At 33.4% G+C, this 15,509-nt stretch overlaps 5 protein-coding genes and 1 long non-coding RNA gene across 6 annotated transcripts; 3 read left to right on the top strand and 3 right to left on the bottom strand.

Annotated features, from left to right (window-relative positions):
• The first annotated feature begins 283 nt into the window (after nt 1-283).
• Nucleotides 284-3,906, top strand: LOC124929090 (protein SEH1). The gene is made up of 8 exons (XM_047469358.1): nt 284-558; nt 675-789; nt 1,075-1,175; nt 1,862-1,939; nt 2,537-2,692; nt 3,182-3,294; nt 3,408-3,534; nt 3,633-3,906. The coding sequence occupies exons 1-8, from the start codon at nt 379-381 to the stop codon at nt 3,765-3,767; spliced, it is 1,005 nt and encodes a 334-aa protein (XP_047325314.1). The 5' UTR covers nt 284-378; the 3' UTR covers nt 3,768-3,906.
• A 307-nt stretch (nt 3,907-4,213) lies between these two features.
• LOC124929092 lies at nt 4,214-5,190 on the top strand. The gene is made up of 3 exons (XM_047469361.1): nt 4,214-4,653; nt 4,756-4,773; nt 4,864-5,190. Exons 1-3 carry the CDS (start codon nt 4,308-4,310, stop codon nt 5,046-5,048), a joined length of 549 nt encoding a protein of 182 aa, XP_047325317.1. The 5' UTR covers nt 4,214-4,307; the 3' UTR covers nt 5,049-5,190.
• On the bottom strand, nt 5,116-6,328 carry LOC124929091 (probable WRKY transcription factor 41). The gene is made up of 3 exons (XM_047469359.1): nt 5,994-6,328; nt 5,769-5,909; nt 5,116-5,680 (listed from the first exon to the last, which is right to left on the bottom strand). The coding sequence occupies exons 1-3, from the start codon at nt 6,278-6,280 to the stop codon at nt 5,167-5,169; spliced, it is 942 nt and encodes a 313-aa protein (XP_047325315.1). The 5' UTR covers nt 6,281-6,328; the 3' UTR covers nt 5,116-5,166.
• A 4,609-nt stretch (nt 6,329-10,937) lies between these two features.
• Nucleotides 10,938-11,633, bottom strand: LOC124929093 (crooked neck-like protein 1). Its single transcript, XM_047469362.1, has 3 exons — nt 11,493-11,633; nt 11,147-11,365; nt 10,938-11,065 (listed from the first exon to the last, which is right to left on the bottom strand). The coding sequence occupies exons 1-3, from the start codon at nt 11,547-11,549 to the stop codon at nt 11,039-11,041; spliced, it is 303 nt and encodes a 100-aa protein (XP_047325318.1). The 5' UTR covers nt 11,550-11,633; the 3' UTR covers nt 10,938-11,038.
• Nucleotides 11,634-11,635: 2 nt separating this feature from the next.
• Nucleotides 11,636-12,341, top strand: LOC124929094. Its single transcript, XR_007098626.1, has 3 exons — nt 11,636-11,803; nt 11,884-12,081; nt 12,157-12,341. It is a non-coding gene; the product is annotated as an uncharacterized LOC124929094 (long non-coding RNA).
• Nucleotides 12,342-12,909: 568 nt separating this feature from the next.
• Nucleotides 12,910-13,551, bottom strand: LOC124928839. The gene is made up of 3 exons (XM_047469092.1): nt 13,256-13,551; nt 13,052-13,141; nt 12,910-12,936 (listed from the first exon to the last, which is right to left on the bottom strand). Exons 1-3 carry the CDS (start codon nt 13,469-13,471, stop codon nt 12,910-12,912), a joined length of 333 nt encoding a protein of 110 aa, XP_047325048.1. The 5' UTR covers nt 13,472-13,551.
• Between the last annotated feature and the right edge of the window lie 1,958 nt (nt 13,552-15,509).

The following is a 15,509-nucleotide window of genomic DNA, read 5'->3' as shown; positions in this document are numbered from 1 at the left end:
AACATTTCATTTATTTATTATAAAACTCTCTCCGTATGCATGCATGCCTTTAATATCAAAATATAGCAATACCAATATATTTAATTTATGAAGATAATCTTTTTATCTTTTATTTTAGAGAATAAAAATTAAATTTTCAGGGTGTAATTAATATAATTTAAAGCTTCTGGCTGTAATTATAATATTTGATAAATTCAAGGGTATTCCAGTCATCTTGAGCAACATCGATCGGTTCCCTTACAAAGCGTAAAAGTGACGTCGTTTTCGCAAACCAATTGGAGCATTGAATTGCGAAAAAAAACCCTAGCGGGGTTTTAGCAGTGACCGGACCGGAGATTGATTTGGCGCTTAAGATTCAAACAATGCTGTGAATTTGATATGCTTGCGGAAGTCAGAGAGATGGAAAAGTCATTGGTGTCGCTTGACAAAGGAGCTACCTGCTCGGCGTGGAACTACTGTGGCCAGAGATTAGCCACTGGCTCCATTGACGGAACCTTAGCTGTCTTCGAATCGACTGACCCTTCTTCTTCTTCATTCACATGTACCTCGAGAACCAAGGTTCGTGCCTGCTCCTTTATTCCTGCCATTTTGAATTACAATCATTTTGTTTATATCATATGTGTATTTACCAATTAGCTCTTATGCTTCTTTTGAATGGTTTGTTCTGTTCTTAGATTCACGATGGCAGTGGTGTTACAAAATTAGTTTGGGTTCCTCCGGAATATGGTGATGCAGTAGCTTGTATATTAGCAGATGGATCTTTGTCATTGTGGGAAGAGGTTTCAGAAGGTAATTAGTTAGAATTCCCTTCTCACAGTCTTCATTTATTTGTAATATTATCATGTGTGTTTACCAATTAGCTCTTATTCCAAATGATGATGAATTGCTTGTGCCTGATCATTTGGAATTATTGCTGTGGGAAATGGTTGATGCTATATAAAATGGTAAAAAATTTTGCAAGAGATGATTGCTATGCTGTAAAACTTTGTGCAATGAGAAAAAAAGTGGATTTCCAAACCGTCTCTTGGTATTTAATGACATTTTTCTTTTGTTCTGTCATGTTTGATTCTCTAGAGTCAGGACCTCTTGAGTGGAAGCTCTGCAAAACTTTTCAGGGAGGCTCTAACCGAGTGCTAGATGTCCAATTTGGAGGTTCAGCTAAAAGTTTGAAGTTGGTATGTCGTGTGACTTCATATATTACCTTTGTTTCATGACTTTCACATATTTGTAAACTACTCTAAGTTGCTAATATAAACTTATAATTCCATTAGAGCTGTAGTAGCAAAGGACATGGTTTAAAGAAGCCAGGTTTTCTACCTGCAAAGAGGAATCAAAATGTGTTTTACTACTGATTGAACACTTATCTTTAGAATCACTGAAGAACATTTTCTTTTATTTTTTTGAGAAAAATTAAATAACATTTTCATTTAGAAATAGCTCCTTGATTGTATACTTCCTTAGGCAGTTTATTGGTGACTGGATACTATATAAATTATCATGAAATACTTTTTTTGTTGTAATTATATTATTATCCAACGCCCTTTCATTTATAAATAATGATGTAATTTATCAAATACGTAGTTATTGATGAATTATCTAATTTGGTTGTTGAGCATGTCCCTTTGAGAGTTGATCGGCTCTTCCACAATTTCTCTTTCTCTCTCCTATCATTCCTGTTTATTTGCATTTATGTAAATACTTTTCTGAAAAATCGCAATGTTTCTGTGGTTTAAATCATTCAGTTGTCTATTATTCTAATTGACGGTCATGCTGGTCATTTTCTAGCATTGTTTGGCTCAACTATATGTAAATAATTATACAATTAATCTATTCTTGACAGTTTAGTTTATGCATATGATAGGTTGCTGCATATTCTGATGGCTATGTGAAAATATATGAGCTCTTGGACCTACTAGACCTGAGGAAATGGCAACTTCAGGTGATTGTTTATTACTGGGGAAGCTTGAAAAAGCTGTGATTTTTTATTTTTTGTTTTTTTACTGCTATCCAGTTCAATTTGTTTTTCCTTCTCCATCATAAAGAAATTCTTATGCATAAGATATATACTCATCTTGATTAATTTTGTTTCTTGTCTCTGTTTCTCTCATTTACCGCATATAAATTGGTTCAACCCACCCAGGGTTGCTTAGGTGATAAGAGTCTTAAACTAAGCGGCTAAGCTCTCATGTTCGATTCCCACTGCCCCTTGATTTAATTGTGGGTAATGACAGTGAGATATTGTGCTAACCCTCCTCCAGGGAAAACCTAGTCTCAAAAAATAAAAATGCTTATATGTTGGTTCTAGACTCCTAATGCTTAGGATACGTATATCAATCAAGTTTATAATTAGAAACTGAAATACATTATTAGTTTCCTGGTCACTAGGTTTAGAGGTGTAATATATTTGTTAGTTAATAGCTATTTGTCCTTGTCTTTCTTAAATTGGCAACAAAATCTAATGCAAAATGGAATATTTAATGTCCTTTGATCACACATGAGTTTTTTAACTACACTAATTTGGTCACCATTTATGTAGGCTGAATATCAGAATGTCATTGGGACAGTTTCAAAAATTGGAAGTTGTACATGCTTGTCTGCATCTATTTCCTGGAAAGTCCAAATAGGTGAATGCCGGCAAGAAAGTTTTGTTATTGCTTACAATACGGATATAAGCCAACTTAATTCTGCCAAGGTATTTGTCCGTTTTCTTGACTAATATGCCGTGAAGCTATTTTGGAAAAATATATCAATTAACAATTTGGTACTTTATAGTTGGTGTAACATTTACAACAATTGTAAGTATACAGATTCTTGGAAGTTATTCATATGGTGTGAAATCCTTCAGATAATGTAGAAATAGGAAAATTTCCTTCCACCACACCATGAGTTTGTTTGATTGATATGGATTATTTGAGATTGTTTCCAAATAAACCATATCCTATCAACCTTCACTTCCTCAATCATATCAATATTCATCATCAACCAAAATACCCTGTACTTTATTCTTTATAACATTTTAGAATATTAAATACTAAAGATATTTTAGTCATTTTACCCAATAAATCACTTTTGACATCAAACTAGATTTCTTTATAAAAAAATTAAACAGATTATTTCTAAATTATTTCTACATCAAAACAAGATCCAAGTTTTGGTAGAGATCTCATGAGTGAATTTGCAGGTGTGGGAGTTTGATCAAGATCATCAAAGATGGGTTCCAGTTGCAGAGTTAGCATTACCAGAGGATAAAAGTAATCCTGTTTATTCTGTTGCATGGGCACCTAATGTTGGCAGGTAATGCTGATTAATGTATTAAGAACGAGTAAATTAGAAGGATATTACACTTTATCTTGTGCTTAAGATCACAGTCAGTTCTTTTAGCTGACTGGGAATTTGCATATACATAGGCCATATGAACAGATAGCTGTAGCAACTCAGAAGGGAATCTCAATATGGAATTTGGGACTGAATCCCGAGATGGACGGAAGGCTTGGTGTGGAGAAGGTCGCATCACTCTCTGGTCATAACGGTTTGGTGGGTATTCATTCATTCATTCATTCATTCATCTTATCTGCAAGAATTGTGAGGAGATGATGATGATGATGATTGTTATTGTTAACATATGGTTACAGGTTTGGCAGATGGAATGGGATATGAGTGGAATGACACTGGCATCAACTGGGAGCGATGGGGCGGTTAGGTTGTGGCAATCCAACCTTAATGGCATTTGGCGTGAACAGGCTATTCTTGAGCCAACCGCCACTTAAATACGATCTTAGTAGAAACCTTGTTCTTGTTTGATTTTGGATGATGAGATGAGTTAAAATCATTAATGTTTGTTTGTTTGTTATTTATCCAATCTTATGTAACTTCTTCCTTCATCTTGGAAATTGTATTTGCTAGCCATTTTTCTCCTCATTTTTTATTTGCTCAAAATTAGATTTTAGATTAGATGGTAATTTTCCAAAAAATAGTTTGAATTATGATTGGAAAACTTATATAGTAACTAACTAAAGTAGAAAATTATATTATAATTTGAATCACGAGTTAAACATAATTTCATATCAAATAAATTTTAAAAAATAAAAACTACAATTTTGATCATCTCAATTATAATAAATAAATAAATAAATAAAAGAAGTTATTTTAAATTCACCAATCACCATCTCCAGCTCCATTAAAAAGGTTGTAAGATATTTGTTGACTTATCTACTTACTGAATCAGCAATCTACACCTTCCAAATTGTTTCACTCTCTTTCTGCCATTAGAGAACTCGGAAAGGTTAGTTGAATTACAGATTGATCAAATGATCGTTAACTTTGTTCAGCCTTTTCTCAAGAACCCAGCTTTCCTTGTTCCTTCGTCATCGTTCCAATCGAAATTATCCGGGTCATTCCGACACGTCGAGTTTCATGGAAACAGAAGATATTTGGGGAAGAACATGAAAGACAGTCGTCGGATCATCTGTGGTGGGTTCTTACCTGTTGATCCATGGGCACCCAGCATTGATTCACAGAGCATAGCGTCACAGCTCTTTGCATTCTCCATCTTCCCTTACGCCGGCTTCCTCTACTTCCTCACCAAATCCAACACTGCCCCAAAGCTCACCCTCTTCGGCTTTTATTTCCTGCTCGCCTTTGTAGGCGCCACAAGTCAGACTACTTTAAACCCTAATCTCTCTTTTCTTCAATTAATTCGTTCAGGGTTTTAAATTTTCTGACTCCATGTTTGTTCCCTCTTTCTATTTCGAACAGTTCCTGCTGGAATATACGGTATGTACATATTGTCTTCTGATCATAAGTTTTCAACCCTAATACGAAATTAACAGTGAAACTAACTTAACTAAATCAAACCCTGATCAGCAAAGGTGCATTACGGGACATCCTTATCAAATGTAGACTGGCTGCACGGCGGAGCTGAATCGCTTCTCACCCTTACCAATTTATTCATTGTATTAGGACTAATGGGAGCTCTTAGGAAACTCAAGGATGCAAAGGTGTCAGATTCCGCCATTGTTGAAGATGAGAAGAAGAACCCACCTTTGTAGATTCCTTTTCTTTCTTTTTTTAAATGCATTGTATATTGTCAAGAGTGAAGGAAGACACACATATTATGCTTACTTTTGAAAGAAGAAAAACCTCAATTCAAGGTAATATAATTGATTTCTAATACCAATTACAATTATTAGCTGAATCCAGAATAGAGAAATCCAGGTTGTAGCCTACAACTGGCGAATTGGTAACTGAAGTGTTGGCTGAAATTATCTCTGAAAGATCATTAAACCCTCCGAATCCATTCCTTTCACATGAATTATTCGGTAGATAGTTGTTGTTTGAGTAATCCGACGAAGAAAACCCAGCTAGTAAATTGTCGTCGTCAGCAAAGAGGGTGGAGAATGGATCAAACGCAGTACAAGGAAAAGAGAAGTGAGCCGCCATCGTCTGTTCGTTATTATTATGGGTATCAACTCTTAAGCTGTTTCTTAAATTCGAGAGCGTTTCATTGTTGATTTGTTGTTGATTTTCCTGCATTTGAGAATCTGGAAGAGATCTGTGCAAATTGCAGGTATGATTTCCTTTATAAGTAATCTCAAACAAAGAAGGGTCTTCGTCCGATCTCTGCACTTGTTTAGTCGCGCAGCAGCCTTGAACATTTCGGTAAGTGCATCTATAGTAACTTCTGCATAAACAGAATAATTTTTTTTAAACAAACAAGTTTGGAAAAAGAGCAGTTATTTATAGTTGTGTGTAAGAACAGTTAGGGGAACCTTGGATATTTGGCGGCAAGAATGTCCTTTTGACCATACTTTCTCCAACTATATCCATCTTCACTAGGGCTCTCGAGTCCATTCTCCGATCGAATTCTCACTTGCTTTGTCCTTGCTGATGACGAAGAAGATGACACCTTCCTGTGAAGAAACAATAATAGTTGTAAGTTTGAAGGTCTTTTGGTGATTTCTTTCTTGGAAGTGGAAAAGTAGAAGAGTGTTTACCTTTTTTTGGAGGTTGAATAGGGGCTGAATTCGGCATCATCGACATGATGGGGAGAAGAGAAGGATTCGACGACTACCACGGGCACTGTTTGAGGTTGTAGGATAAGTAAGGAGTTTTGGTAAGAAGAAAGTATCTTTTGAAGAAGGAGTTGGAAGTGTTGAGGAGGAAGAGGAGAAGGGATAGAGACATTTGGATGTATATCATTAATAAGCTGTTTGGTTAACTCCATTCCTTGTTTGAGCTCAGTCATAAGAGCATTTTGATCCCATTTACATCCATTCTCCATTTTAGAGATATGGTGATGATTGATTGATGATGATGATGAGAATGGAGAGGAGGAATTGATTTGAATTTAAAGAGATGGAGATTCATTTAACAAGTTTGACTGAGAAAACGAGTAGAGTATAAGTATTATAGTGTGGAATGTCCACATGTTGTTTTCTTTCTGCTGACCAATTCAAAAGGGATCTTAATTTATCTCTCTCCCATCCTATTTGTGGGGGCTCCTTTTTCCAAAAATAATTGATACTATATTATTTTATTTTGGTATACTGTGGAAGTCCACATGTTTAGGGATTGTTTAGGATCACAATTTATGATACAATCATTTATTTATATTTTTTTAAAACAATTTCATGAATGCAAGACAAAAAGGAATGAGATTCATAACTAAGTGGTGTAGGGTTATTTAGTTTTTAAAGTTCAAAAAAAATTCATGTATATATATATATATATATATATATATATATATATATATATATTAATGAGAAGTAAGTGAAAAATCATATAGGAAAAGAGAAAAACAAACCAGAATTTGTTAAAATTTCATCATTTATCTCTTGTGCATGTGTTTTTAATCTTTATGAAAAATCATTTTATAACTCTAATTATTATTTTTTAGTTATAACTTTAATGTAAACTTTAATTACATTCATATTTTTTGAATTCTAAATGTATATATGTAGTTGGAGTTAAAATATTTACTCAATACCTCCTAAATATCACTTATTAATGTGTTTAAAAATTAGTCATTAAATAAAATGTATTTATGATATATTTTATATAAATGAAAATATATTATTTGAAATATAGTGATTATTCGTTTATATTTACATAAGACATATAAAAACTTCATTTGTATTTATTCGTTAATTCATTCTGCAATGTTATTCGTTAAGTCCATTAGACCGAAATCATTTACCGAACATTCATTTATCGAAGTTTTATTATAAGAAACAAATGACTTGTTTTATATAGGTATTTTTTTGGTTGATTTTATAAATAAAAAATAAAATAAAATTGTTTGATGTAAAATTATTTTATTTGAATTTTTTATTTGTTAAATTGTTATAATATTTTTTTATTTATTTAAAATTTATTTTTTATAAAGATAAAATAATAATAATTTAATTAATTAAATAAATAATTTGATGATTATAATAATAGTAAGAATTTATAAATAATAAATAAAAATTCAAAAATCCAAGTCAAACTAAGCTCAAAAGAGTAAAAGGTTATTGAAAAGTAAATTTGATTCAATATTATAAAGCAAGTAAGTAAATAAAGTAAAGACGTGTAATAGTGTACGGGATGATGTCCCAACCAACGGCTGACCAATTCAAAACTGGCTAATTATTTTTAATGTGATTTAATCTATCATTATTAAAATTGATGATGAGATTATAGAATCTTAAAACCGCGTTAATAATGCTTTGCTCCCCTCCCCTCATCCTTCTTAAGTCAATATATAACAACAATACTTTAACTAATAGTTCTAAAACTTGCTATTTAATCATTTTAATTTTTATATGAAAAGTATTTTAGACTTTTATTATTATTATTTTGTATTCTCCACAACTAATTTTTAGTAAACAGAAATGCTAGTTTAAGGGACAAAATATTATTTAAGAGATTATATGTCTTAAATTTGATTAATTGAAGGGTTTCATTCTAATCATGATGACATAAAAAAAAAACTAAAACAGATGTAATGTTGAAATGTAATGTTTTTGCTCTATAGGAAATTTTAGATTATGTAATAAATGAATTAAAGATTTTGTTTTATTCACCTCAAAAAAGATGAACAATTAGTAGAACCGCGTTATTCTAGAAAGGACTTAGAATAATAGAAGAGAAGAGAATAGGGCTTATTGATTTTGTTCGTGTTCCAATTCAGTCCATGTCATGTTTTAACTAATTAATTATTTCAATCGTCTTTTTCTTTTCTAGTACCGTTAACCAATTCCAACCGTACGTACACTTAGAGATTTCCCAAACTTATAGTCAAAATAAACTTACTCTTCATTATTATTATTCTCAATTCTCATAATCAAGTTTGACCAAATAATAGTATGAGATTTTAATAATAGCTAATAAGACAGTATATGATAAATTTTGAGGAGTCTTGTGTTGATTTTCCTTAAAGAAATTAATTTATCTTTTTTTTTTGGTTACCTTACTTTATTTTTAATATAATTTTCATCAATATGTTTGTTAACTTTTTGTTTGAGATATTTTTTTATATAATTTTCGTCAATATATTTGTTAACTTTTTTTATAATTTGAAAACTTTAGATTGAGAGACGGACTAGAATAGAACAATGAGTTAGGTCAACACGAATAAACACGATTCAATACGATATTGGTACGAAACGACACAATACAATATTATCTCATTCGAGTTGTGGGTTGGACACGACAAAGCATGAGATAAAACAATCACGACAAAATTACAAATTAACACGATTACAAATCGACAAGACACAAACACGAATACAACACAATACAAGCATAAAAGATCTTAAATTATCCTATATTCATCTGGAGGTTCTGACGGGGATACTCAATATTTATTCCCTCGTCGGATCTATTGACATCGAACTTGATCCATTGTAAGTGCTGCGACTATTTTCTTCTTTTGTGTCGTGTTGATGGGGTTCGCCCTTATTTACGTTTTTCTGATGGTGGACCGATTCGTGGTAGGAGTCGGAGTCGGCGTTCGATACGCTATGGAATTGCTCCAGTCTATATTACCGGGATCTTGTTTGCGTCCCGTTTGAGATTTCTCACATCCTTGCCTGAATTATTTAACATCTTAGCACTTAACTAAAATTAGTCATTTAGAATAAAATTTGGGTCTTAATTTAATTGATACAATTTTCATATAAACCATGATCAATATATAATTTCCAAACATATCCAATTCCGCCTTCTCGAAAATAGTTTAAAAGTCATATGGTTATGGGTCCGGAGTGTTAGTAATGCCAAAATCATCCCGTTGGCTATGATGCAAGGTCGGATTGCCAAAGCTAAACAAACCCTTCACCATCTCTGACTCGCCGGACGAGGCAAACCTCAACCCAGTCAAAATTAAAAAAGTTGTTGGAATTTCCTTAGATAATCGTCGCAAAAAAATAGTCATGGGTGACTTTTGGGGTTAATTTGTTTCAACAAGCACGTGACAAGCCGTCATGGTTTTATATAGTCCGAAAATAATTGAAAAAGTCGGAATTACCGGTGACAATCATAAGTTATTAACGACGGTTCTTGTCAGATCGAGTTGTGAAGACGACACTTATTTTGATTTGACTGGTTTGGGTGAAGGTGGTGTTTTTGTACGGGAATAATAATAGCATCAGTTTAGGGGCATGGTTAACAATTATAAGTAAGTCGAAGAAGAATGCTAACATGTGCTATTGATTTGGCTACATTGGTTCTCAACTTTAGTGGCGTCATTTATTGGAATAGGGCCGGTGACTTGGTTTTATTGCTCGGAGATTTTTCCGTTGCTCAAAGAGTTAATATGAGAATTTTTGTAAATTAGAGTTGAGCAATAGACTCACGTAAACTATATATATATATATAATTGGAGACAAATTAAATAATCATAATATATATATATATATATATATTATAATAATAATATTAATGAACACAACAAAAACAAATATACTTGAATAAGGGTTAACATGATTAAACTTGAAAAACTAGATAATAAAATTGAATGGACCTGGATTATAATATTTTGAGTAAGTTAAGGCACGTTAATTCGACACAATACGATTCGGTCGACACGATGATCAGTTCTAGTCGACTCAACACGACACACGAATTTGAAGACGGGTTAACAAAACACGAATAAACTTATTGACATGAGTTAGTACGACGCGAATAGACCCGTGTATCATGATAATTTGAACGGATCAAGACATGATACGACACATAAGATAATGAGTTTCAACACGGCACGATTAAAAGTATAACATGAATTGTCCGAGACGAATATAACTGTTTAGGTATTATGCCCAACTCTATAACAGAACCTACATATTTAAGTTATTATCCCGATTATTTTTTGTAAACTATCTGGTTGAAGAGAAATTATTGAACCTTAAATGATCGCAATCGTTTAATATGTATCATTTATAAAATTATTATTACGACGCTTTCTGAAATTCGTGTTATGTAGTCGATCGGGAAATTAATTATTCTTCTAAAAGCCTTAGAAGTTTGATAATTTATTCAATAGCATACAAGTTACAAATATGATTCCTTTCAAACATTGTTTCTTGTTTCTGAAAAGTAATTTTTATTTAAAACTAATAGTGTTTTAAAAAAAAAAATACAAAATTTTAAACCTCATGAATTTCCCTTTTGTGTTAAATCTTTTCTAACCAATCCATCTCTTCTAGTAGTAGAAGAACATCATCATCTTCTCCATTATCACTTGCTCGCGCATATATCATTCATTCACTTTCGAAATGGTGAGCTGAATCTCGACCAAATTGTAATGACAGATAAGCCTGAACAAGTGGTTAGATTCCATATCCACCAACAAGATCGACCTACACATCCTTTGGATCTGCACCCGCATTCAGCATCGGTTGGTTAGTTTGTTGCTTACGTCTACTTCGTTCAAGGCATTCGGCTGAGTCCAGGCTTTCCTCAGCACACGCCTCAAATTCAGCATAATTAATCCAAACCTTAACATGCTTTGTTCTATCCAAAAGTCTCTACGTATTTTTCTAGCTCTTTGAAATTCTGATTATGATATTTCATAGTCAATGTATTTCTGCATACAAGTGATGCACAAAATTAGATAATAATAATAATATATTTGACTTTCAAGTTTCAAGAAAGAAAAGGAATTTACCTTCCATAGAGCTTCAGGCATATCGAGAGCTGGTTGAGCAATTGCAAGCTCAAAGATAGCTCTAGCCCTCTCGGTTTCAGTTAGGTCTTTCTCTAGCTCTGCATACTTTATCCAACCGTAGCAATTCTCGGGGGACCATTCCAAATACTTTTCATATAGCTTTCGACAACGATCAATGTTTCCAAGGTTTAGTTCTATCTCGATGTACTTCTTGAATATCTGTTTCCCGGAAAATGCAAATTCATATCAAAATTCTAAACTACTAAACGCATGGGTTATCACTTTAGCAATCAACCAAGCTAAGTATATTTTATTAATGTTACAAATCAAATGGATGCTTACTCACTTTGTGTTTCGGGCATCTTCCAATGGCGTTTCCAAGGATTTGTCTAGAAGCTTTCATGTTGAGTTGCCTTATTTCAAACTCTGCAGCCAATAACCAAATTTTGGAAAACGAAAACTTTTCATGTGGAAAAAATTAAGTCATCCCTGGAAAATTGTCTTTCATTAATAAAATTCTCTTAAAAAGAGCTAGAGAACTCTACGACAGGCTTTTGGATAGAACAAAGCATGTTAAGGTTTGAATTAGTTATGCTGAATTCGAGGCGTCTGCTGAGGAAAGCCTGGACTCAGCCGAATGCCTTGAACGAAGCAAAGGTAAGCAACAAACCAACCAACCGATGCTGAATTATGTGTTTTGTTGGTTTATATTGATATATCTCCCTTTGAATTTTCAGGAATATTTGAGAGAGCCATAAATCACCATTTTTGAACATCAGCCCCGGATCTGAAAGAAGAGAGAGATATGCTGTTGGAGAAGTGGTTGGATGTTGAACGCAAATTTGGAGAGTTGGGTGATGAGAGTTTAGTCCGTTCGAAGATTCCAAGAAACTAAAGAGGAGACGGCAGATAGGAGCGGAGGATGGTTTTGAAGGGTAGTTTGTTTTGTTTTGTTTTGGTTTGGTTTTGGTAGAAGATATGAGGAATAATATTGGTTTAAAAATGAACAGTTACGAAGAATACATTGACTACTTGTTCCCAGAAGAAACGCAAGCACCAACTCTGAAGATACTTGAAGCTGCATACAAATGGAAAAAGCAGAAGCAATCAGCCATTGATGAAGAAGAAGATTAGTTCTCTGTTTAGTTATTTAGTTCAACATGAATTTCTATATTTGAATCTAATTGAACTTGTAGACACTCATTTTTTACCCACAATTTTATAGTTTATACTTTTTAATAAATCTGAGCCTATACAAATTTCTCAAATTCATTCACGGGCTCATTGCACATATAACCAGATCTTAGTCACGAGTGAAACTAAAGGGCAGTATAAACGAGAAAGGAAGGATAAACTTACCCTTTCCACTTTGCCGCTGATAAAGCAATAGAATTCCCCTGTTTGATGCCAAATGGTAAATAAACATAAGGGATACTGAAATGCATACATTAAAAATATTAAATATGACAAAGAGAATGAGATCAATAGGAAATATGTTCAAACTTAATGCAGCTTTAAGAAGAACCAACAAAGAAAAAAGAATAGCATCAAAAGTAAAACCACTTGAAAAGCAGTCAAGTTCAGACTTCATGCAGGTACAAAATAACTATAAATCTTCTTGGAGCTTAAGATCATATAACATGAAGAAATCTAGTTCAAATTATTGCTTATAAAAGGGGTATATAATTTGAAGATGAAACAAAGAGAGGCAACATACTTAGATGCTTCTTCATAGCTAAAGAACTTGACTGCTGAGTTGGGGACTATGCGGGCACAATTAGTGCCATTGCCTTTAAATAGTCCACGAAATGGAAGATAAACAGTACACATAATACAATACCTAAACAAATTCTTTGGCCAGGAAAATATTTGGCAAATACACAAAAATCACCCATATTTTACTACCTTGTACTCTCTCCCTTTATGTGCACCACTTTTACAAGATTTCACCTCGATTCTCCATCCAGAAGGCAACCCGTCCAGCATTTCATTTGTCTTGTAAAAGAGTTGCAAACAAAATGGAACACAAGATAAATAAAAAATCAAGTAAACTGAAGTGTAGAGAAACAATTAAACAACGGGAACAAATGTGTAAAACTTCACACTTACTGGCAATGTTCCGTTATTAGCTTCATCTTCTGTGGTCACCCTCTCTTGCTGACTTGGCTGTGGCGGAGTGCTCCACCGAACCTGTTGTAGTGGAATTGGCTGTTGAGGAGAGCTCCACTGAACCTGTTGTAGAGGAGTTGGCTGTTGAGGAGAGCTCCACTGAGCCGGTTGTTGAGGACTCTCTTGTGTAATGTTGTTCCTGTTAATGTAGCGCATAACTTCTGTCTTGGCATAGAGATTCTTACCGGTTTCCACATTTGTGTAAATCTACACAAATGAACTTAAGAATGAGTTCTACAGAACATTGGTCACTGAAAACACATTTCTAGATTACAGTGTAGTGACATCTTCATTTCCAATATACTTTCAATAACGCCAAAAGACCATATTCTAGATAAATTACTATCTAGAGTCTAAAAAATGTGTTATTTTGCATCTGGAAATGTATGCTCGAATTCCATTCAAATAGTCATGACTTAAATCAGATAGGGGGGAGAGTAACTCCTCTTCCATTTCCCTACCTTAATCATTCCTTTTGTAGTTTTGTTTATTATATTATACAGTACTAGCAACAATATATATTATCACAAAGCACTTGTGAATGACACCTTTTAGATATGAGTTCTATAAGAAAAAAATAATAATATGAACATGAAGAAATCTGGAAATCGTCTATACAGACATAAAATTCAAGTGATCAACATAGTTTCGGAGAACAAAGAAACTAGAGATTATAAAAGGTGAAAGAATATTTCAGTCAACACACCAGAAGAAGCCAAGCAGATCAGGTCAAGTCATAGACTCATAAATTATGCATGGTTATGCAAGGGCAAAAATAACTATATCAAGGCCCATTCAATAATGAGATTTTTCTATAGCTGCGATTAACATTTATGCATCAGGAGAATCGCACAATAAGGATAAGGTCAATTGCTGCAGGAATTCAAAGATTGAATAAGGAAACATCAAGTTGATACTCTCATCTATGAACAACGTGGAACCTATTCATGTCAGTTGTCACCCTCCAAAGTTGATTTAAAGTGAATCAAACTCAATTTTCATTTCTGCTGATGTTCAATATCCATATATAATCTTCACTCGAAAGCATATTCATAAAAGATAATCATTGCTTGCATTGCATCGATGAGGGAAAGAACTTACACTCCTCCAGCAATGCCACCGGCGACGAGAGACTTGCAGATATTGAGTAAAGCATGAGTAGGAGCCTTAACTCCTTCACTGGCTATCTTCGACTCTTCAGGTAGATTGACGATGGTTGTCACCGGCGCCGTCTCACTACCACATCGTCGGACGCCATACAATACAACCTCGCCGAAACCCTAGGAAAAAATTTGAACCGTTTAAGATGAGCGCAGAGAATCTCTCTTTAGTAACCGGGCAAAGCTTCAAGAAATTGAACCAAAATCTCTGCAGCAGCGCCGGTTTGGGAAGTTAGTTGTTTCCCCCCAATTATTTTCCCACTCTAAGGGCTTGTTTGGTTTTAATAAAAAAAAGTCTAACAAAAATCTAGAGTTTGAAGTTTTTTAGAACCCATCTCCTTTTTTCTATCTAGCATATCTCTTACTTGTGTTTATTTTGTGATTCTATAAGTTGATTTTCATTATACATATAATTATATATGTATATATTGAAATTTGGAGTAAGATATTCTAAGCTCAAGCCTTTTTTTTATAAACTTAATCAATTTAACAATCTCTTAGTCACATCATTAAATGAAATATACTTGTATATAATTTCAATTGATTTGTATGGAAATAATTTCAAAAAAGGTTAAAGTATTTATTTTAAGAAAAATGATAAATTCAGAGATGGTGCAGAGAAACTAAGTCCAGGAATGACACACATGCATATGCATATGAATGTATATGAGTAGGAGAGAGAAAAATAAAAAATGTCACATTTCAGGTTCATCAAATAAAATAAAAATTCGGATCCCAAACCCGAAATGTGCATTTCAGGACTTTTTTTCAAATTCTGACGTGGGGTCAACGTCGGATTCGTGACATTACTTTCTTTCGCTGAATTTATCATTTTCCTGGTTTCTGCATCGAGAAATTAGCTAGGTAAAACGAACTTTTTCATTTTTGATCTTCGTCAATTTCCTCCTAATTGTTTGGATTTGATCTCATATATATCTACATGGGGCTCAAACTTTCAAATGATCCATATGGGGATTAACTTTCACATATTTAACCATTTGAGATTTCGTCTCGTATTTTTTTTCCTGCCACAA

This window comes from Impatiens glandulifera, chromosome 3, assembly GCF_907164915.1.
Source record: "Impatiens glandulifera chromosome 3, dImpGla2.1, whole genome shotgun sequence".
In the NCBI taxonomy this organism is placed as follows: Eukaryota; Viridiplantae; Streptophyta; class Magnoliopsida; order Ericales; family Balsaminaceae; genus Impatiens; species Impatiens glandulifera.
This window is presented reverse-complemented; position numbering and strand designations above follow the sequence as displayed.